Here is a 22,888-nt window from a genome sequence, read left to right on the forward strand (position 1 = left end):
CATTAGTCTCAGTAGGAGGGAAGGAATTCATAATTTGAGAAGTTTGTGATTTCTACAAGGTACAGGAGGTCCTTTACATTTGATTAGCTCCCAAACACATGTTGTCAGACCTTGTGATCTTCACCACTTTATGGCAAAGCCCCCTGAGGGATGTTGTTAATGAATTGAGGTCAAACATTCCTGGCTACATATTTTAACTTAACAAAAATCTTGAATCTGCATGCTTTGTATTGTCTTCGTGACTTGATTGTTTTGTCTGCATGGTGATAAAGCATTATAATTAAGTCTTAAAATAATGTTTCTTAATGTTTTATAGCAATTCGAAATAGAGTGACACTAATTTCCATTCAAATCGTGCTAGATTTCTGTGTGATTTAAGTAGATCTTTAGGTAGAATCTGCCTTAGAAATTCTAAGAAGACCATCCAGGTGTTCATCAATAATGAAGTACCGTGAAAGTACCAGTTCACGTGGATAAAGGAAGAAACACAAATCCTTGGATTATTGAAATCATGTTTATGAGGTTTACAATAAAGACATCAAAGGGAATCTCCTTTTCGTGAGGAACCAAATTTCGTAGTTTGGCCTACCAAGAAAACCACAAAAATTGGTACCCCACGAACAAAAGTACTATCACAGTAGTGCACATTGGACAAGTTTCTTCAAATCACTCAAAGGTCTAGCTAAATTTGTATTAAAATTGGTATCACTCTGTTTCAAATTGCTGTAAATGTATGTAATAGTTTAACTAAATGCATACAATATCAGATCTCCTTTATTTCCAACTGAGAATTTAGCTATTAAAATGAAATCCTATACATGGTAATCTAATTGAAGATTCCTGACCTTTTGACCTTTATTGTTTGTTTGCATGATATGTATTCACCGTGCACTTTGTGTATTGTGTTTTTCAGTCGTCCCTCACAAACTCTGTAAGAAGCACATCATATACTTGTTTTAACTATATATATTTTTTTCTACCTATGTTACATATTATCTGGGAGGTGATACTTGAACAAAATATCCTTTTTAGGAGGGTATGGATAACTATGACATACTTACAGTATCTTAATGATATTTTTTTTTATTATACATTCTAAATAATAAAAAATAGGAGTTTCTCCTCTAATTTCCAATTTCAGTCAATATGATATGTTGAAATTTAAGTTGAGAAATGAATTTAGGAAACTCAATTTGGTTTTTGTTTATGGAAGTGTGTCCATTTACAATGGGGAGGCATTGGGTATATTTGAACTCTAGAAAAAATTCAGCCTTCATTTAAAAGGCACTGAATTTGAATATAGGATGATATGTTTTATTATGCAAAACCAAATTAATGTCTTTTTGCCCCTCTTCACTTTTTAAGGAAAGAAAGCAATAATGTTCAAGCATCATTTCCCATTTTCTGGTTTTCTACATTTTTTTCGCATGACTTACTTTTCCAATTTGAATACACAGTATATTGGCATGAGAGTTTATTCCCTTTTAGGTCTTGAAAAGACTTAGATAATATACTGCATTGGATTTCTTGTATCAAAAAGTTATAAGAACTTATAGAACCATATTGAAAGTTAGGAGAATATGTAGAAAAAACAAATTAAGTTAAGAGAATATGACAAACCATAAATCAGGATGTATAAATAGAAGTAAGGAGAATATATAGAAATTGATTAGTTCTAGTATCTGGAATGAATGAAATATGGCTAAAATATCTTTAATAACAAGTTTCATGGTTATATTTCTCCACCAGAGTAGCCAAATGTACTACAGCTCAGGAGAATTTTGTCATATATATCCAGAAACTCAAATGGTAAAAATAAAAAATAATAAAGCACTGATATTTGTACACAGAAACGATATGATTAGATGATTTTCACATGATTTTCACTTTAACAGTGCAAATGACTTTTTGGTAGATTTCACATGACATTTGTGTGAGTTGAGCCCTTTATGAATTTCACATGAAAATTAAAATTCATATGATTGTCACCTTTATTGAGCAGTAATGTTCTGTTTATGACTTCATGTGAAAGTTGTGTATGTCAAGCCTTCATGTTAATATTATTATGATTTTTTTTTACATGAAAGCAGTGGATCTTAAATGAAAAGCACATGAATTTCATGTTCGTTTCCTGGAAATTTAACATAATGCTCAATTTTCTTTATTTCCACATGAGCTCTATAGCCTGGTGTTTTTGACAAAATCCTCATGAGCTGTGAGAGTTAATGTATTACACAAAGTCAAGAGTATATTACTTTATATCATCTGATTTTTGTTCACTTTATTTAATATTTTCCTTGATATCTTATTACTATGCTTTGTAACGACACATGAAACTAAATACACTGACTTAGAGAATAGGTGTGTTTTATATACAGGATTAATTACTATCTTTACTATGAAATATCCAAGCTCTAATCAATCATGTATACATGTATTACTTACTGACCATGCTTATATCCTTGGTTTCAACAGTTTATACCCCTTCCTCTTGGGTTTGATAGTAAACTTATTTGGTATACTTTCGCTACCATCTTTTCTGTTACATTTAAAACAAAGAAGAAATTTTAGTTCTAGCAAGGAAACCATTTTTAAAGTTTAAACATGTACTATAAATTTTTTAAAATTTTTTTAGTGTCTTCATTTTTTTTTTCTTAAAAAAATGTTTTGGGTTTAATTTTTTGAGAATAAGTTTGCATAATCTTTTGATTTATCTGTGAATGGCTGTTGACTTTTACAGGAACAAACTGCAGAGAGAGAACAAGAGATTGAAGATTATCAGAAAGAAATTAACAGATGGAAACAAGAAGCCCTTAGTAAAAACAAAGCTAACAGGGTTGAAGGCAGACTTCAGCAAGAGGTAAGTTTTACTTCCCAAGTCTGGGATCAACAAGTGGGCACTTGTCACATTTGGGTAACAAAGCTAAAGGCAGACTTCAGCAAAAGGTAAGTTTTACCTCTCAAGTCTGGGATCAGCAAGAGGACACTTGTAAAATATAGGTAACCAAGCTAAAGGCAGACTTCAGTAAGAAGTTAGTTTTACCTACCATATCTGGTAGCAACAAGAGACCTCTCATTTCAATTAGGCCAACAATGCTGTAGGCAGACTTAAGCTAGAGATAAGATTTATATCCAAAATAGTGTTGCATGAAGAAGCACCTAGTATAAATAAAGCCAACAAGGCTTAAGGCAGACTTTCGTAAGTTTCACCTCCATAATCAGGATTCAGGATTTAACAAGAGGCCCCTAGTAACAATAAATCTTAACAATTCTGATATCAGGGTACAGCAAGTGATGAGTTTCCAAGCTAAAGAAAACTAAAAGTATTTCACTCAGTAAAAATATGTTCAGACATAACCATAATATCACTTTTCTGATAAGTAAACTTTTTATTTTCTGTCCAGGTTGATGAATTAACAGAAGAATTACAGGATCATATGAATAATCATAGTGCTTATGTAGAACAGACAGAGAAATTACAGCGAGATCTGAGGGAGAAAAAATTAACAACGGAGGAGCTAAACATCCTCGTCAGACAGCTGGAACTGGAGATAGAAGATAAAAATATCAAGGAGAATATACTTAAACAGGTAAAAATTTAGTATGGTTGTCCCCCTACATTTTATAGAAGTGGGGTCTGGCCTGGGTTTCATAAAAAATCTCAAATTGAGGATTTCCTCAAATATTTCCTCATCTGAAATTTCGACCAATCAGATTGCTTGAAATTGGATATTTAAGAAAATCTCAATTTGAGATTTTTTATGAAACCGGGCAAAGGTCTTACATTTTTTCCATCAGTCCTTTTGTGTTTTCAAGCTTCCATTCGTCATTTGTTTCTACCTCACAACTTGCTTTAATAGATTTCAATGAGGAAGATTGAAGTCTTGTTACCAAGGAAGGCTCTTTTTGGTGTTGAAGTCAAGGTCACAACTGTAAAATGATAATCATTTACTACATCAATTATTGTTCCTTTATTGTGTAACTAATATTAAAAGTATTAGTCTAATAGTGAAGTAGAAATGTGGAGGAAATGTCCATGAGACAAACCGTTGAAGCACTCATATACAAATAAAACAAATGAGAGAAAAAAAAAAAAAAAGAACAGCTGTGGTGACACGCAACAAATGCACCATCATATAATCTTTATGAAAAATGGTAAATACTTAGGACACTGTCTATAAATCTAAGTTCTTATCATTCCTTATAAAATGTTGTACAAAAAAACTAATATAAGTCAACTCAAAAAAGGAACATGAAATACCAAAAAGGGGAGACAAGTCAAGGCAGAAGCAAATTTCTGACTTGGGACAGGTATATACATTGTACTGTAGAATTATGTCTTGTGTTAGATGAGTATGGATGTGAAAAAAAAAATAAAGAAAAACAACTTTTGAAAGTAAAAAATGTGCTTAAAATTAAAAAAAATAGAAAAATCAAATTTTAAATTGAGTCTTAATTTACAGAAAGTATCGTCCTTAGAAGAAGAGTTACAGAAATATGAGGTAGAAGAAGACTCTGAAGAAGAGTTATCTCCCTCCGATGAAGGCAGGACTACAGATCAAGAAGGAAACAGTAGACAGGTTAAAGGTCACAGAAGAAGGAGATTGCTGCCATCACATGTCTCTGTTAAACAAGAGGAGGTAAGTGATTCTTTTTAAGTATTTTTAGGACTCATTCATGGGTCAACTCTACATGAGAGGAAGATCCTATATTTTCTAATTTTCTAGGCTCAAATTGTGGGTTTGATCCCTGGTCGAATTATCCCACAGACTTCTGATTGGTAGTTACTGATTCTTTGCCAAGCATGCAGCATGTAGTAGATAGAATAAAAGCTGATTGATTGTGAGCCAGAATAATGTGCCCATGTAGGGTGACCTGCCTACCAATGGGGTGTTGCTTCTATAAGCTAGGAAATCTTGCTTAGCTTGCTGGACTTATTCTTGTCAGGGTCTGTTCAATTGATAAAACATTTCCATCCTGAAGTGCATGAAATATCTGCCAAAGGATGTTAAACTATAATCAATCATTCAATCAAAATTCTATTGTGTCATATATTTTTTTGCATTAATATTAAGTTTTAAATAAAAACAAAATATTAGGATAGTTCTGTTGCAGAAGCTGTATCATTTAAGAGTTAGTTGTACTTCAAATATTTTTGCAGGAGTTAATCCATGAGAAGGAAGCTTTACAGAAACAGGTAGAGGACCAGATGAAACAAATCTCAGCCCTGAAGAACCAGTTGGATGAGATGAGACAGAGGAGAGACTATGGTGAGGATACTCAAGCTTCTACACTACAGAGACAACTGGAGAGGGAGAAAGAACTACTGGAACAGAAGGATCAAAAGGTTTGTATAATGTCAGTTATTAACATTGCAAATATGAATGGCGGAAATGTATATCAATAAGGTAACTTGTAAATATATGTGTTGTAGTTTTTTTTTTTACTTTCATATTTTCTGCCAAGTTTTATTTGTCTTTTTGTTTTAGACATATTTAGATACAATGTTTAGATAAAGAATTAATTCTAAGATATGTAGACTTTTGAACTGCTTCGGTAGACCCATTGAAAATTCAAAATTTTAGAACTTTCTTATAAATTTTCTGCTATGCAGTATTTGCACTGCATGTTTCAATAAGGGAAGGATACAGTTTATATGAAAAGGATGTAATTTGACAAAATTAAACTAAATTGCAATGGTGAGAACAGGATTTTTAGATGATAGTGGGAAAAAATATAGAAATAAGTTAAAATAAAGGTTTATCATCAACATTAAGTGGTTTATAGGTAGGTACAAAGGAAACAAGGTGTAGGGGGGATTGTAGGGATGGGAGTATCTATAGGCAACAATGTGTAGGGGGATTGTAGGGATGGGAGTATCTATAGGCATACATAGTAATACTCTGTTGGTTTATAGGTAGTTACAAGGGAAACAATGTGTAGGGGGATTGTAGGGATGGGAGTATCTATAGGCATACATAGTAATACTCTGTTGGTTTATAGGTAGTTACAAGGGAAACAATGTGTAGTGGGGATTCTAGGGATGGGAGTATCTATAGGCATACATAGTAATACTCTGTTGGTTTATAGGTAGTTACAAGGGAAACAGGGGGGTTGTAGGGATGGGAGTATCTATAGGCATACATAGTAATACTCTGTTGTGTAGGGGGGTTCTAGGGATGGGAGTATCTATAGGCATACATAGTAATACTCTGTTGGTTTATAGGTAGTTACAAGGGAAACAGTGTGTAGGGATTGGAGTATCTATAGGCATACATAGTAATACTCTGTTGGTTTATAGGTAGTTACAATGTGTAGGGGGGTTGTAGGGATGGGAGTATCTATAGGCAACAATGTGTAGTGGGGATTGTAGGGATGGGAGTATCTATAGGCAACAATGTGTAGGGGGATTGTAGGGATGGAAGTATATATAGGCAACAATGTGTAGGGGGGGTTGTAGGGATGGGAGTATCTATAGGCAACAGTGTGTAGGAGGGTTGTAGGGATGGGAGTATCTATAGGCATACATAGTAATACTCTGTTCTGAACATTTGATTTTAAATTCTGTGGGTAGTTGGGGTATAAAATGTGCTTTGCAATCCTCCCATACACTTTTTCTGGGAATAGCCCTAATGAATAACATAATCTACATAGGTATCTGAGATGCAGGTTCAGATAGAAGACTTAGAAGACCAGCTGTCAAAGAAAGAACATCATATACTCCAACTTACTGCTAAAACGCCAGTAGAAGAACTGACCAATCAGTATGATGATAAAGTCAGTCAACTCGAGAGAGAAAATGAACAATTGTTGGTAAGAATATTGTTTTTTGATTGCTTATCATAGTGTCATAAGATTCATATGACTTTATGGAAGTAATGGCTTTGCTCTTTTAGAGATTTCTCACTGTATGTTGATACTACCTTCACTATCATTTAACTTTAAAAATTTGTTAATTAAATATTCATTAGAAATGTTGATTTTCTGCAAATGCAATACTGACTAATTATCAGGCATTCTTAATAGCAGGTTAGTTTGAAACTGATAGAGGTAAATCAGAGAAATAGAAATAATTTGTACGATTCATATACTGTGAAAGTACTTTAATTCGTGGATACCAATTTTCATGGATCGGGGAGAAACACAAATTTGTAAATTCTTGAATTTGTGGTTTTGAATTTTTCAGTATACACATCATTAGGAATTTACTATACTTGAAAACCAACATTTGTGGTTTGACATTGCCATGAAAACTAAAAAAATTGGTACCACACAAACAATAGTACTTTCACAGTAATAGAGATTTTTTATTACTGTGAAAGTACTGATATTCATGGGTATCAATTTTATGGTTCAGGAGAAAAGCACAAGTTAAGGGATCCTTAACTTTGTGGTTTTGATAATCCTGTTTAATAGTTTACAGGAAATAATCCTTTTTTGTTGGAGATCAAACTTCATGGGTAATCTGTTTAAACTAGGCATTTGTTCACTTTCAGTCATTTCATATCAGTTTCATTTTGAACCTGTATTAACCAAACACCTATTTGAACTAAACCCAAGACAATCTGACCACCTGTTTGAATCAGACATCCCAGCAAGTTAATACAGATCAAGTTCAAATGTATTTAACCTTGGTAAACCAAACACCTGTCTAAACCAAGCCAAAGGAGTTTGGTTTAGACAGATTTCACTATATTTCTAATTCCTAATACTTACCATTCCAGGAAAGAGTGAAATCCCTCCAAACCTCGACCTCCTCTGATGTTTCTCCCTTCACCCAAACCCTCCTGGATGAGAAAAATCAGGAGATTGACCACCTCAATGATCAGGTTCACCAACTGCAGGAGGAACTAAACAAACTAACCTCAGGAGAGGAAGTTGTAAATTTGGTAGGTGGAGTCAATTTATTGGCTGTGATGCAAATGTTTCTTCATTCATGTCAATTAAAGTCAAAGGTATTGCATATGAGTTAATTTTTGCCTGTGTTTAATTTGTCTGCATTTAAAAGAAACATTTGATGAATTAACTGCTCATCTCAAGCCTACTGGATTCCACTTAATCACATACCTGTTAACTGCAACTCAAAGAACAAAAACATTTTCCATCTTATCTTTGTAAAAAATCCTCTTATTTGCATAACATAAGACCAAAACTTACAAAATTCCTCTTAATTGTATAAATATTTTTTAGAATTTACTCAAAAATGTACCTTAATGGGTAAAACAATAATACATCATTAGTGAAATACGTCAGTTTTCTTAAGAACTTTGTTTTTACAACAATATTTTTCTTTCTTCTGACTAAACACTATGGCAGGAATTTAGTAAGACATGGTAAAAGAATATGCCCCACTTAAACATTGAAAATATTATGTGTTATGGTTTCTGTTCATAGCATATTCCTGTGAATTGCATATTTCTTCTGACAAATAGGCTATGTGGTTAGCAGGAATCCACTGTAATAGTGTATATTTGTGTAAAATTGATAACTGCCTGCCTGATTATAGGATCTGTTCAGGTTCACTGTACCAAAGGATATTTATAATTTTTGCAAATTCCGTGTACACAAAATTTAATTTAAAATCTTGAATTGAAATAGAAAGATCTCACATTTTTTTGGTGAAAAGTAAGGGATTTACAGCCATTAATCTTACTGTGTAGAGGGAAGAAATTGATATTACTGTTGACATATGTTTTCTGTTGAGTCTTTTTATAAAATGTATTTTGTCTATCTTTTTTATTTACTTTTTTTAATACACTTTCTTTATAGCGAGATCAAGTCGAGAAACTACAGTCAGAGTTAGAACGAAGAAATTTTGATTTTGTGCGTGCTTCACACCAGTCAGATGGATCATTTACTGATACCGAAATGCCTTCTGTTAGTGCATCATTTGCTGAAAAGGTATGTTAACATGATCATTGTTTCTTTTCCAATTTGTTTAAATCCATGAAGTGCAAGGCCAGAATATTTTTATGGGGACCTATCTCTTATCTGTTACTCCTTTTATACCACTGAATGGAATTGAATGAAACTTTTACAGAGTCTTTATTACAATTTTAGATTTTGATCCAAATCATTATGGAGGTCAGAAGGTGCATGCTATCAAATGGGGGTTATAGGGGGTATCAAGTTAGTGAGCATTGCTTACAGTTTTTCTAATTTAAGTTACTGAACAAGTATTTCTGTGCAATAATCTTAAGTCTTGCAAGAACACAAGCAATGTTTTCAGTCTCTAGATTTTTTTTTTAAGCAATAAAGTTTTTAACCTAGGATTGACAATCATGTATCAATTTATTTTGATTTCAAATTATTTGTTTCATTGTGAATACTTTATGAGTTTAATATACATAAAAGCAACATTAGTTCAAATTTGAAAAAAAAAGGTTGTTGATGTTATTTCAAAAAAAAGATACTGGTGATAACTTTTCCTTGTTTCTTTGTAATGCGCCCATTTTTTCTAAAAATTAGAATCAAAAGTATTTTTAACATACAATTTTTCTTATGTAAATGGCTGTTGTAATGAAATTAAGCAATGTTTGAATGAATTAACAAATTTCCAGGGAGAATTCTATGAGGATATTTTCTTTAATATCGTAAGTGTCTTGTGATTCTCACAACGAGTGTTTTTCTACTCAAATTTCCATTGATCTTGGTTGAATTTAAATAAACTACTATCTGCAATAAAACATGGTTTTTTTTCTGCTCTTCTAACTGAATTTCTTACACAGTTTTGCTTATGAATTGATTAAATCAGTTTAATAATGCAGCTCACAAGTTAAATTGCCTGTAGCTGTGTTTTTTTTTTCTCTGCATACGTAACATTTGTTTGTTCCATGGTTCTGTTTTCACTGGCATCAGAAAAGTTGAAAGCAGTTGTTATTACCAGTTGGACTTAGTCCATCTTACATCTATACATTAATCCATCATATTCAGTAGATATATTCTTTGAGTAATTCGTTACTCATTATGAGTATTGTTCAAACTTTGCACAGAGTTTATGTCTATCTTACTTAGAGAACCATAATTTGTGTAATCAGTAACTTTGACAGTGTTGTAAACAGCATTGTGTTTTTGTACATATTGCTGATGTGTACCTGTTATATTTGACAAAATTTCCTTAAGTTTACTCTGAATAATTTTCATGTCAAACTTGCCCATTTTTCAGTAATACATTTTACATAGGGTACATACTCATATCATATATCAGTCATATCTGTTATTTTCAATAGAGTAAAAGAAATATGGTAATACGAATATTTTTTTAGTTATATGTATTTTATGGACAAAAAGGATATTAGAGAAAATAACTCTTGTAATATTTAGAACTTTTTGATAATATAATTTTGATTATTTATTGACAGATTTCCTGGTTAGTTAGGTTACTGGTGTCTTTAGTTATTTTTCCTATTAGAAAATCATTAATAAATAAATATTAAAAAAAAAGCTTTCTTTATGTTGTTTGCTTCTATCAAAGGACGGATTTAGACTCTAACTTTCAGTAGTGTTTGAGAATTCAGCATGGCATTTATAACTTAATTCTGATATGCCACTTTACTTTTCTGCTTATGTATCAACCTTGATCTTTTTTTCTATTTATTTCTTTGTGTGAAACTTTTAAAAAGACATAGCTTTCATTTTTTCTTGAATTCTATTATTATTTTGTTTTGATGTTTTACATATAACCAGGATGTGTTTGCAGGAAGTATCAATTTATCTTTTTAAATGTGTCTATGGTTGAATTATTTTTTCTTTCTTTCAAATGCCCTACTAAATGTGCTTTGTGTTCTACAATTTTGACATTTTTTTCAAATTTCAGACAAGTCTACAACAAGAACTTCAAGACTCTGTTACTGATCAGATCAACCAAATTTCTAGTCTACAACAGGAAGTGGAACAGCTAAAAAGCAGTCTTACACAGAGGGAGGACCAAATTACAGCCCTTAAAGCTGAGCTCAAAGTAGAACCTCCAGCTAAAGTAGGATATTTTACTTACAGTTGTTTCAATAAGTTATGCTCATGTTGAGTGCAGGAGTTTATGGATTTGAAGCGGACCCAATCACACCATAGACTTCAAATTTTGTATTCACTGCTCCTCTACTAAGCACACTGTATATAAGGAGATAAAGTGACGACTGATTTGCTTTGAGTCAGAATAATTTGTTCGAGTGGCTTGGCATGCCTACCTGCAGGCTCTTGCTTCTGTGAGCAAGCACAATAAAGATCTGACTCAGCATATGGATCTAGTACAAAGCAGTGTTTGTTTGATTATTCAGAGGTAAATCTAAGGTAAGGGACACAACTCTTACCACTCAATGAAACGTTTGTACTCAGGCTCTTTATATCAATCTCATATGAGCATCAAAGTAACTCTGATTAATTTCATTCTATTTAAATGAAAGCTTGATAGGCTTTGGTGAAATTGAATATGATACAAATATATCATTGATTTTTAGAGTTGTGTTCCTTACCTTAGGCCTACCTCCTTAAATGCATGAAATATCTGCCACTGTTAAATATCCATTTTCTTGTCCCCAGTTGCTACAAAGGGCTAAGTACATGTGAGGTTTCTGGTAAAGATAAACCATAGGTGTAGAAAAAAACTTCTAGAACCGGCTATCAGATATTGCTGAAATTTTGTAGGTTTCTTACCCAGAAGCATTGAGAGGAACATGTGATTTTATGTATGCAAGAAAAGTCACAACGTGATTGTGCATATAGAAACATATATATATAAAAAAAAAGAAAATTCCTCAAAAAAGGATTTGAAATCCAAATGCAGTCCATTGGAGAATTTGTATGGAAGATTTTTTTATCATTTGTTATTTTTAGAAATGTTTTTTATGGGTTAGTTCTTTAGTCCAACTTGTCATTTGTACTTGTCATGTTGGTCCTGAATATGTGTTTAACATATGTATTGAAAACATTTGTTGCCAATTTTCATGAATAGCAATATTGTTTGAATGGTAATGTTATGTATCTGACCAATTACAGCTTATTTTTGCAATATTTAATGTACTGAAAAGTCACACACGTTGATAGATGTGAATTTCCAAATAGTGAAAAATGTAACAAGTCCATAAGTTTGAATATTAGTTGGTGTTGACAGATTCCTCTTCACATTAAGATTGTTTTACTCCAGCTTGTTTCCACATTAGTAATGAATAAAATCAACAATGTAACTATAGAATCTATAAATGTTATGTAAAACCATTCCAAACATAGCGATCAATGGAACAATGGTTAGAAAATTGTTTGATCCATGATCATAAAATTTATCATGTATTACATTGAAAGTAATGATTTAGACTCCTTGGAACCTCTTGTTTTCCATTTTACATGTGATTAGTGACAGCTGTTGCAATCCCAATTTGCTTCACCTTTACATACTTATTTCAAATGGCCATAACTCATCCTAATGCGAGTTGTGTGATCATTTAGTCATTGGTTGAAAAAGGGGCAATAACTCATTTTAATATGATATGGTGTATGTTGTAATCAAAGGGCAGTAACTGGTATGAAGATTAACCTACATTAACAGGAAAATTTAAATGTTTATATAAATATTGATAAAATAGGGACTATAACTCATCAGTATGTATTTGTAAGTTGATTAAATGTCTAATTATTGATTTTATGTTCACAAAGGGCCATAACTCATCCATAGATTGTATTTTTTTTCTCGACCAAGTTTTGTAACAATGCTGGAGACAGATGATTCTAAATATTAAATGACACATCAGGTGTAACAGATGGATGAATAAAATCAATTCTAAACGTTACACTGTCGAGACTATGTCAGTTTCACTGTACAGGAATGTGAAAACTAAAATTCAAGAAATTTTGTTGGAAACTTGTTGTGGTGGTCCATATAATGTTGTGTTATATAGAAGGACAGACAAATGATTTATTTAGCTTTGCTGTGAACAAATGGGAATAAAAACAATTCCTGAGGACTAATTGTGGTTGCCCTATATATTATTTGCCCACTGCCAGGGAATTTTACAATTAAATTTGTGATAAAATCACAAAAATTAGCTTAAACAAGCAGGAAATGATTGAAGTTGGAGTTAAGTGAAAGTTTAGGGATTTTTTTCTTTTACTGACGGGAAAAGTAGATTAGAATATTTTGGATAGCTAGTAGTGAAAGTTCAAGCTATTGAAGATGGCCTGGAACAAGCTCTTTAGAAAACTATCTTCCTCATCAACGCCTGTAAGGATTTAATAGTTCCTTGTACGGTTTTCTTATAACATATTCATCTACTTAATTCATGTAAATGGAAAACTTATTTATTAAATTTATTCTAATGCAATTCACTTCAGAAACGCTTTATTTGTTACAGTTAATGGAGTAAGAAATGAGGAGATATTTTAAGCTGTGGTGATTTTGATAATCTTCAGATAGACTTACAATAAATGTGGTGAATGTTTTGTGGTTATCTGTTGATAAATGGACATATGGTATACTATTGACTGTCTTTTGGTTTATCCACCCACATATTCTATTATGACTAAAAAACCCTTTGAAAATGTTTTGTTTTCTCCATTTTAAGTTTTTTTCATTTCCAAGTTATTAAATTCCAACTTAATTAACCAAAAAAAAAAGTGGGATAGACTTATAAGGACAACTATTTATTATACCTCTGACAAACAAATTTCAGAGCATATTTATGAACCACCTTATATGTCTGTCTGTCTGTTTGGTTATCCATTTGTCTGTCAACATTTCTTGTTAATCCAACTGTTTAACCGCCAAAGAAGTTTAGATGAAATTTTATAATAATTTTGGGCATCACATGTTTATGCGCATGAAGGAATATAATTATTGTTTCAGGATTCCGAAGGGGAAAAAATCAAACTTAAGGGTTTAATCATTTAACATTTGAAGCTCTTTGTGAGGTTACTTGCAGAATTTCTTGTTATTAGTTATTTTCAGTTTGGCAGTGACTTCAACTGCAAATGTGATAAATTTCTGTATGTTTCCCCCCTTTTTTTCTTTGTAGACTGAAGAACAAGCTTACTTGGGTGAAGTACTACAGGAGAAGGAAGCTTATATTGAACAGTTAAATATACAAATGGACGGACTGAATAGTGAAGTAGAGAGCCTTACTGACTTCCAGGTAATCAGCATTGTAAAGTCTGACTTTTAGGTAGTCATTAGGTAAATATATAGATGGAGGACTGAATAGTGAAGTGAATGAATGATTACTGACTTCCATGTAATCATCTTTGTAAAGTTTGACTTTTAGGTAATTATAAGTTAAATATACAAATGGACGGACTGAATTGTGAAGTAGAGAGCCTTACTGACTTCCAGGTAATCAGCATTGTAAAGTCTGACTTTTAGGTAGTCATTAGGTAAATATATAGATGGAGGACTGAATAGTGAAGTGAATGAATGATTACTGACTTCCATGTAATCATCTTTGTAAAGTTTGACTTTTTTGGTCAATGACTGCTTCCATGGTCTTGTGGTACGGTGCACACCTGGCGTAAAGGAGGTCATTGGTTCAATCCCTGACTGAGTCATTGCTTCTCCCCTCAGCATGCAGCATATATTCAGTATAGTCACAACAGAATAATGTGTCTGAGTGTTGCAAGATGCCTTCCTGAAGGTTGTTGCTTTTCTGAGCTAGTACATTAATGATTTGAGGTGGATTTGGGATTATCATTTTGTGAATCTGCACATAGTTCTGGTAATGAACTTACTACATAGTCAAAATTGGTAGATGTTGATATATTTCTCTGTTCAATTTTCAGAACAAGTTGCAGGAAGATTTTGATATGGTACAAGGGATGTTGGAGGAGAAAGAGAAAGAAATTGATATGTTAACCCAGGAGTTAACACAAAAACCTACATCAGATGAAGCTATTGTAAGTAATACAAGTTATGTACAACTTGTAACAGAAGTTTAAGTTTACTTTTTAAAATCATGGACTTTTACAAGTTTCAATGCAATGTCCTACTGGAGGAAATCAATGTCCCACAGGGGGTTATCAATGTCACACCAGAAGTAATCATTGTCCCAGTGGAAGTAATCATTGTCCCAGTGGAAGTAATCATTGTCTCATTGGAGGTAATCAATACCCCACTGGAGGTAATCAATGTCTCACTGGAAGTAATCTATGTCCTACCGTAGGAAAAGCAAAAGTCCTGAAGGAAGTGTCAATGAAAAATGTTGAAGATCCATTACGTGGGTAAATGAATTTTCATAGGTCCAAGATGAAAAGTTAAGGGTTTTATACATTAGACCACCACTAATTTGAACCACTGTGTGTAAGTTAACAAAACTTTCTTTGATGAAGATTAGGTGAATATTTATCCCCAAAAAAGGTTGAACTTGAAATTAAAAGTCAAACCCTTCATCTGAGTAAGAAACAATGTCCCACTTGAGGAAATCATTGCCCAACAGAGGAAATCAATGAATCACCATAGTTAATCAATGTCCCCCGGAGGTAATCAATGTTCCACTTTATCATGGAAGTTAAATTCAAATCCTTTATCTGAGGAAGTTACTGTATGTACATGAAGCTTGAAATTGACTCTGGATTTTTAGATGTAACTTTTGCCATCAGCATGGAAGTAACTGCAGAAAATGTTGATCAATGTTGTCAAATTATTTAAATAAATTTTAGTGATTAAGCATTTCTTTCCTAATGTTTAAAAAGTATTGACCTTTAACCTTTACTTGACATGTTCATAATACATATGAAGGAACTTCAGATAGTGTCTGGTTTAAGCAGGTTTTCAGTTTAATCAGGGTTCACTGCAATTTATTAAATTGTATGCTTTCAGGTCAAACTAGAGCTTGATATGGCTAAATTAAGACGGGATCTGGCTGAGAAAGATAATGTAATTGAGGAGAAGGCCGAGGAGATGTACATGCTAAATGAAAAACTTGAACAACAGGTATAATTTGATCATATTTCATGACAGTTATTGATCATGATGAAAATACAGGGTGTGCACACCACTTTAAATAAGCTTGCAACTTATTTGCTTTAAGCACAGAACTTTTTAAGAGTCAGAAAAATCCTAAAGAAAATATTACAGTTGCTCGGTTGTCATAGAAATGGAGTATGTGGACTTACATAATAAAAAGTATCAGAGCAAAGGAAATTTGTTTAAAGTATTCAAAAGATAAACTAAACATTCTCAATGACATTGTGCTAGCCATTTGGGAAGGAAAATGTTTGGTAATACTGAAATTTTAATCCATAAATTGTGTTTTATTAAGATTTCACAAATTTCAGAATTGTAATTTTGAAAATGTTTGGCAGGAATATGTTCAAGGTACATGTATATAATCAGCAATTAACAGTTTAGAACACTTGATGTTTTTTGTTCCATAGTATCAAGTTAGTTTTGTCTTCTCATTTTAGGAGGCATCCCTTGAAGAAATGAAAGATTTGCAGAAGCAAATATTTGATCTTAAAAATGAAAAAGATACATTAGAAAATGAACATTCTGATGGTGGTGATGATAAGGTCAAAGTTCAACTGGCTGAAAAAGAGGCTGAGCTTGCTCAGATCAAACAGGAAGCAGTTCAGAAAGAGGCTGAGATGACCAAAATGAAAGAGGAATTAGATGCTGTTAGTGAGCATTTGAAAATTGCTGAGAATCTGCAGCGTAAACTTGAAGAAGCTGGTATGCTTGGTCCAAATATTCTACTGAGAGAAAAAGATGAGGAAATTAAAAAGTTGAAAGATGAAATTAATGAATTGAAGAAACAGTCTGAATCTCTTGCAGAAAGCGACGAACAGTTAATGAAAAATAAAGATGAGATTGCAAAACTGAAAGAAGAATTAGCTTCTCTCAGACAACAAGTAAAAGATGACAGAACAGAAGAACTTAGAATTTCTCATGAGGAAATTGGAGCTCTCCGTCATAGACTCAAATCTGCTGACAATCAAGAGGGTATCCAAATTTTGACTGATGAAATTCACAAGCTGCGGAAAAACATGCGGCCTGAAGATGTTGCTGAAGTAATTAAAGAACAAGAAGACAAGATTGAAGCCCTCAAATGTCAGTCTGCTTTGCTGCAACATCAGTTAGACCAGGCCTATAGTCAAGAGGAGATGGATGCAAAGGAGAACATGATTCAATCACTACAGATGGATCTGGCTGTGCTGTCTAATGCATCAGAACAGGAAACAAAAACTAACGAGTTACAAGCTCTTTCCCTTCAAAGTGTTGAGCTTGATTTCGGTACTGAGTCTGGAATACCTCTTGAAAGTAAGCAAGTTGCTCTGCAATCTCAAATTCCAATGAGGCTTGTTGAAGAAGAGGGCATTGTGGCTGAAATGGCGGGAAATGTTTATACTGCCTCTGATGCTGTAAGACAATTAGAAGCAAGGGATCATGAGATTTCAAGATTGAGGGAAGAACTTGCATTTTTTAAGGACAGTTATGATTCTGGTAAAATGATGGAAGATCAGGATGTTGTTTTGCAAGAAAAGGAAGAAAAAATTATTGATCTACACTCAAAGATTGAAATTAGGGACGACCAGCTTCGAACTAAAGACGAAGTCATAGAACAGCTGAAATTTGAATTGGATAACGCTCAGCAACAGCTAACAGAGGTTAAATCAGCAGAGAACAATGTGCTCCAAGCTAAAAGTGAGGAGATTGAAACCCTCCAAAGTCAACTAGTTACTTTTGAGAGTAAGATTGACGAGTATGCTCATATTAAGGATGAACTGGACCAGTACCAGACTGAGTTGACCCAAAAAGAGAATCGTATACAAGAACTGGAGGAGAATTGCTCGAGGTTACGAGAGAGGTTACAAGGACAAGAGGAGCAGGCTGGTGTTGTAGAGAGGCTAGAGGCTGAGTTGAAAGAAAAGGAGATTTTTATACAAGATCTTGAAGATGAGTGTAATAATCTGAGACTGAAACTTAAAGACCAGGATGTCAAAATGCAGGAAGAATTACAAAAGGCAAGCTCATTTGATGCAGGTGATGACATATTTGCCCAGTTGCAAGAAAAGCAAGCCAAGCTTGAACAGACTTCAAAAGAGTTGTCCAGTACATTTGCCAAGCTTAAAGACACCGAGAACCAGCTGGAGCAAATGGAAGATGTGAAGCAAAGACTGAAAGAAGCTGTCCAGCTCAGCGAGCAGCAGCTTCAAATTGTTGAGCAAAAGGATGAGGAATATATGAGACTTAAACTTGAAATTCAGGAAATGGTTGCTGAAAAGGACAAGGCAATGAAAGATCTGAAACAGGAGCTACAGCAAGTTTGTTTGGCTAAGGAACAGGAAGTTTTACAGGTCACTGAGCAGGCTGAGGAGGAGAGGTTACAAAGGGCAAAGGTCATTGATAATTTACAACAGCAGGTGGCAGAGTTACAGACCACTGTACAACCAGGTGGCGCTGGTGATGCCATGACTTCTGTTTCTCAACTGAAAGTGCAACTTCAGGTTAGTCATTAAATACTTTTCAGTCTAAGAATCAGGCAAAATGTGTATACGGTGTGGCACATGAATGAAAAAAAAACATTAAGATTTTATTGCATTAACCAAGTATTTATATCTGATAACCTCCAGAAATAACCATCAAAGTTTTTGTAAAGTTTGCCTTTTTAAGATATTGATAGGTCAAATTTAGTTGAAATGCACTAGGGAAAAATGGCTGGAAATTTTTCCTCACTTTTTCCCTATATTAGCAGTCAAAAAATGTCCAGGTCACAGATGCTTTAGATAAATTTAGATAGGTTTTCAGTTGTTTTCTTGATGTATTAAATATATTTGAGGCAAAAAGACCAAATTGAGAATTATGATGTGCCATCCATTGCCCGATTCTTACACAGAATGGTACTTAAGGTTTTTTTGCTATTTCACATGACCTTCTGTACAAAGTTTTCTTAAAGTAATCTAATAAGCTAGATTAGAAAGCTGGATCTGGTTAGTCAAGTGTAGATTACAACCTTTTTTTTTAGGCTAGATCTGGTTAGTCAAGTGTAGATTACAACCTTTTTTTAAGGCTAGATCTGGTTAGTCAAGTGTAGATTACAACTTTTTTTTTAGGCTAGATCTGGTTAGTCAAGTGTAGATTACAACCTTTTTTTAAGGCTAGATCTGGTTAGTCAAGTGTAGATTACAACCTTTTTTAAGGCTAGATCTGGTTAGTCAAGTGTAGATTACAACCTTTTAACACCTTTTTATTCTGAGTTGAACATCTAATTATGCATGTTTTGGTGTCAGAATACAATTCCATGTTGAATGTGATGAACTTGTGTAGTCTTAAATTTTGACTTTATCAATATTTTATTTTTTTCTAAAGGAAAATGAAAACATTATGATAGAGATGCATGGAGAACTAGAAACAGTGAAATCCATCCTACAGGAAAAGTCGGAAGAACTTGATAGGGTCAGAGGTCAAATGTCACATGAGAAAGTTCAGATTGAAGAAGCTACCCAGGGTCAGTTGGATCAGTTAAGACATGAACTCCATGTTGCTAAGACAGCATTAGATGAGATGCAGAGAGAGGGAGGTTGGAGGAACAGCAGAGAGGCTAGTGTGGAGGTATGTATCATACTTGTATAATTAGATGAGATTCAGAGAGAGGGAGGTTGGAGGAACAGCAGAGAGGCTAGTGTTGAGGTATGTATCATACTTGTGTAATTAGATGAGATTTAGAGAGAGGGAGGATGGAGGAACAGCAGAGAGGCTAGTGTTGAGGTTGATATCATACATGCATAATCAGATGAGATTCAGAGAGAGGGAGTTTGGAGGAACAGAAGTATGACAGCAAAATGACAATTTAAGATTGGTTGTGTGGTCAGTATATGTTTCTAAATTAGAAGTAAAAGTGAATTTTGTGGGTTTTTGACATGCACGAAGTACATTTTATCTGACATTTATAAAGAACTCATTGTAAGCATGTTGACACACCTAAGTCCTCAGACTTCTAATGACATGTATATGAACCTTTCATTCTACAGAGAGAAGGATTGAGGTCAGAACACCTGGACTCTGATGATGAGTTAGAGGGTATGGATAGACTGGAGTTAGTCAAGGAGATAAAAGAACTGAGGAAAGACTTAAAAACAGCACTCTCAGAACTGGACCTGTTCCGTAGTACTGTGTCACTTTCAGCTAAAGATTATGTTAGGGTAAGCTCTTGCTGAGAATTATTTTGCGTTGGGTACCAGTTTTGGATGTTTTCATGGTTTCGTCAAACAATAAAATGGAATGTTAAATTTCTGTTGAAAACTTGACTGCACTGAAACTACTGAAAATTTGTTTATTAAAAGCTCAAATATTGATTAAACAAGAACACTGATACCCGCAAATAAAATTATGTTTACAGAAGTATTTACATATTTTCATAAGAACTTGGTTGTTGCACTCCACAAGGGAAAGAACACAGATATTTTCAAAAAGTAAAAATTTTACTTTTCACAGCAATTTACATTTATGCTAGATCATTTTGCATAAAACAGTTGCTGTTATTAGTAATCAAATAAGTTCTTTGAATGTATGAATTGGAAAAAAATACTTGTATGTTTATGACCTACATTGAAAAATCTTTTTTAAACTTCATCTTAGCCCAAAAATTCTACAAAAAACACTACAGGAAATACTTGTATTTTCTTATTCACAATTAAATCTTAATAGCGTGTAAATAAGTGCAGTATGCTTTTCATATCTTAACAGAAAGTCATGGAGTTACGTGAAGAGTTGTCACAACAGCACCAGAAACACATCCAGAATCTACAGGACAGAACACGCCAAGATTCCGAGTCCAATCTTGCCCAGCTGAGGATCCGATATGAAGAGGAGATAGACCACATTAAAAATCTCCACCATACTGAGCTGGAGAAGAAAATGGGAGAAGTTAGAAGGGATATGGAGAAAGCTCATAATCAGGAGATGGACAGAGTTATGGCTCATCATCAACAGGAGTTGGAACTAGCAAGGATTCAAGAACCAGGTATGTTTAACTTAATTAATTTTAGGGGTAAAAAGATGCACAAAGTTATGGATGGTGGTCAACAGGAGTTAGAACATTCAAAGTCTTTGAAATCAATGACATCACAAACAGTGAAGAATTATCTCAGACTTAACTAATTTTTTTCAAAATTTGTGGCACCTTGGCCAGTTGCATTGTAACAGGAGCTTATCAGGTTATGTACATACCTCTGCCCAATGTTTTGGGATCACAGATTGAGGGATGAATGAGGGCTAAAGACCAGCTGGATTTAGGGTCCTAAATCCTAGTGGTATTACTTCAGTATATTGGCCTAATTTGCTGTGGCTAGTAATGGTAGACTTTATTGAGTCATACCATTGAATAAGGCACAAGAGATTACCACCACTAGTGAGACAACTAAGTTATGGTTAAATATCTGATTTTCATGTATACTAATTCGTGTACACCATGAGTTTCCAAGTTTAAAGTGTATGCTTTAGCCTATAGAAACAATTTTGAGAGACAAATTAAAATTGGTCAATGACACTGATAAGCCTTAGAAGAAATGATAATTTGTGACCATTATGGCATAAAACTATGTTTGAGTAATTAGTTATAATCAATAAAAAGTTTGCATTTAAATACCAGCAATATTGAGTTCTTTTGAAAAAACGATGTGGAAATGTTTTTCACTAAATTTCTTATGGCAGTTCAAAGATTGAAATCAACAACCTGCTAAGGCCAAGAAAAAGAAATGTCTGTTGAAAGGTTATTCTACTTACCTTAGCATATTTGATTCATTTTTTTTTTTATGAAATACTGTTAAACTGCCTTTGTTGTAAAACTTTAATTAGTAAAGTCAAGAAATTGTCCCATAAGTGTCTATATAAAATGATTTTACCTACCTACCCTATTTTTTCATCCCCATGTAACCTTTAATCATCAAATCATTTGTGTATTGCAATTGACTTATCTATATAAATCATTGTCTTGAAGACTTTAATTTCTCTGATCACTGAAACAGTTGCCTCAGGCTATATACATGCAACTGTAAGTTAAATCTGTAAGTTTTGTTAGGTGATAAATAATTATGTGTCAAGAGCTGAGAATAGTTCATCCCTTATTTCATTTGATTTGGAAGTAACTGTTACATTATTATATTAAAACACAATAAGGGCAGCTTGTATTAGTATTTTTATTGTCAAGATTTAAAGATAAAATTTCATGATTTATTTATGGATTTTTGTATGAAAGAAAAATGAAAAAAAATTAATAGAAAGAAAGTTATTCTGCTTTTATGTGGAATTATATGCTGAGTTTTGAGTTGATGCATGTTTTATTTTTATTTTATTGTTCTTCCAAATGGAAGTTTTCCTCTTTTTTTTCACTTCTCAGCCTTTTGACTTAGGTCAAAGTATACTCAGTTGCTTTAGTTCGTGAGTTGCAGGACTTTTTTTCTGTTGTGAGAAGAAAAAAACTTCTTTGCAATGTTTACAAAATTTCTACAATGGATAACATATCCATTTGTTTAGAATATAAAAATGCAAGGAATTTTTATACCCCTGCAGACAAAGTAAAGGGATATATTGGAATCACCTTGTGTGTCTGTTATGACAAATGACACCTTACCTACTCTACTTATGTAAGTTGTAGAAACTCTTGCAACAAAAAATGCTTGATTTTTAAGATGGAATATACAGTGTTCCATCAGAAATTGAGCATTCTGCAGGGGTGAAGGTTGTGCTTATTTTCACTATAGAACACCAAAATCTTGATCTAAAATACTAAGAAAAATACTTTTATCCATGGGTACCAATTTTAGTGGTTTAGGGAAAAATGATCTGTTATAGATTCTGGAATTTGTGGATTTGACAACTCTATCTTACAAATAAATGGGAAATTTCCTTTTCTTTGGGAACCATATTTCATGATTTACCAAACCCACAAAAACCATCGTATCCCACAAACATTAA

The 22,888-nt window shown here is 33.3% G+C and overlaps 1 protein-coding gene across 18 annotated transcripts in view; it reads left to right on the plus strand.

Annotated features, from left to right (window-relative positions):
- The window catches only part of LOC148602292 (uncharacterized), a 141,734-nt gene that overhangs the window by 96,633 nt on the left and 22,213 nt on the right, over positions 1 to 22,888 (plus strand). For 15 of the 18 annotated variants that reach the window (XR_015916899.1, XM_088553789.1, XM_088553782.1 and 12 more), the window contains 17 exons: positions 914 to 931; positions 2,741 to 2,860; positions 3,405 to 3,590; positions 4,464 to 4,640; positions 5,162 to 5,347; positions 6,655 to 6,813; positions 7,725 to 7,889; positions 8,770 to 8,901; positions 9,561 to 9,593; positions 10,817 to 10,975; positions 14,001 to 14,117; positions 14,758 to 14,871; positions 15,794 to 15,907; positions 16,381 to 18,420; positions 19,283 to 19,525; positions 19,945 to 20,115; positions 20,660 to 20,936. Coding sequence is in view for 17 of the 18 variants with exons in the window: in XM_088553789.1 (XP_088409915.1) it covers positions 914 to 931; positions 2,741 to 2,860; positions 3,405 to 3,590; positions 4,464 to 4,640; positions 5,162 to 5,347; positions 6,655 to 6,813; positions 7,725 to 7,889; positions 8,770 to 8,901; positions 9,561 to 9,593; positions 10,817 to 10,975; positions 14,001 to 14,117; positions 14,758 to 14,871; positions 15,794 to 15,907; positions 16,381 to 18,420; positions 19,283 to 19,525; positions 19,945 to 20,115; positions 20,660 to 20,936 (4,411 nt within the window). In the remaining variant the exon portion in view is untranslated. The remainder of the gene's footprint in view (positions 1 to 913; positions 932 to 2,740; positions 2,861 to 3,404; positions 3,591 to 4,463; positions 4,641 to 5,161; positions 5,348 to 6,654; positions 6,814 to 7,724; positions 7,890 to 8,769; positions 8,902 to 9,560; positions 9,594 to 10,816; positions 10,976 to 14,000; positions 14,118 to 14,757; positions 14,872 to 15,793; positions 15,908 to 16,380; positions 18,421 to 19,282; positions 19,526 to 19,944; positions 20,116 to 20,659; positions 20,937 to 22,888) is intronic. The other 3 variants (XM_088553787.1, XM_088553781.1, XM_088553791.1) reach the window with 3 other exon arrangements.

The sequence above is a fragment of the Perna viridis genome, chromosome 11 (assembly GCF_037379345.1).
Source record: "Perna viridis isolate PV_CMFRI_1.1 ecotype Kerala chromosome 11, ASM3737934v1, whole genome shotgun sequence".
In the NCBI taxonomy this organism is placed as follows: Eukaryota; Metazoa; Mollusca; class Bivalvia; order Mytilida; family Mytilidae; genus Perna; species Perna viridis.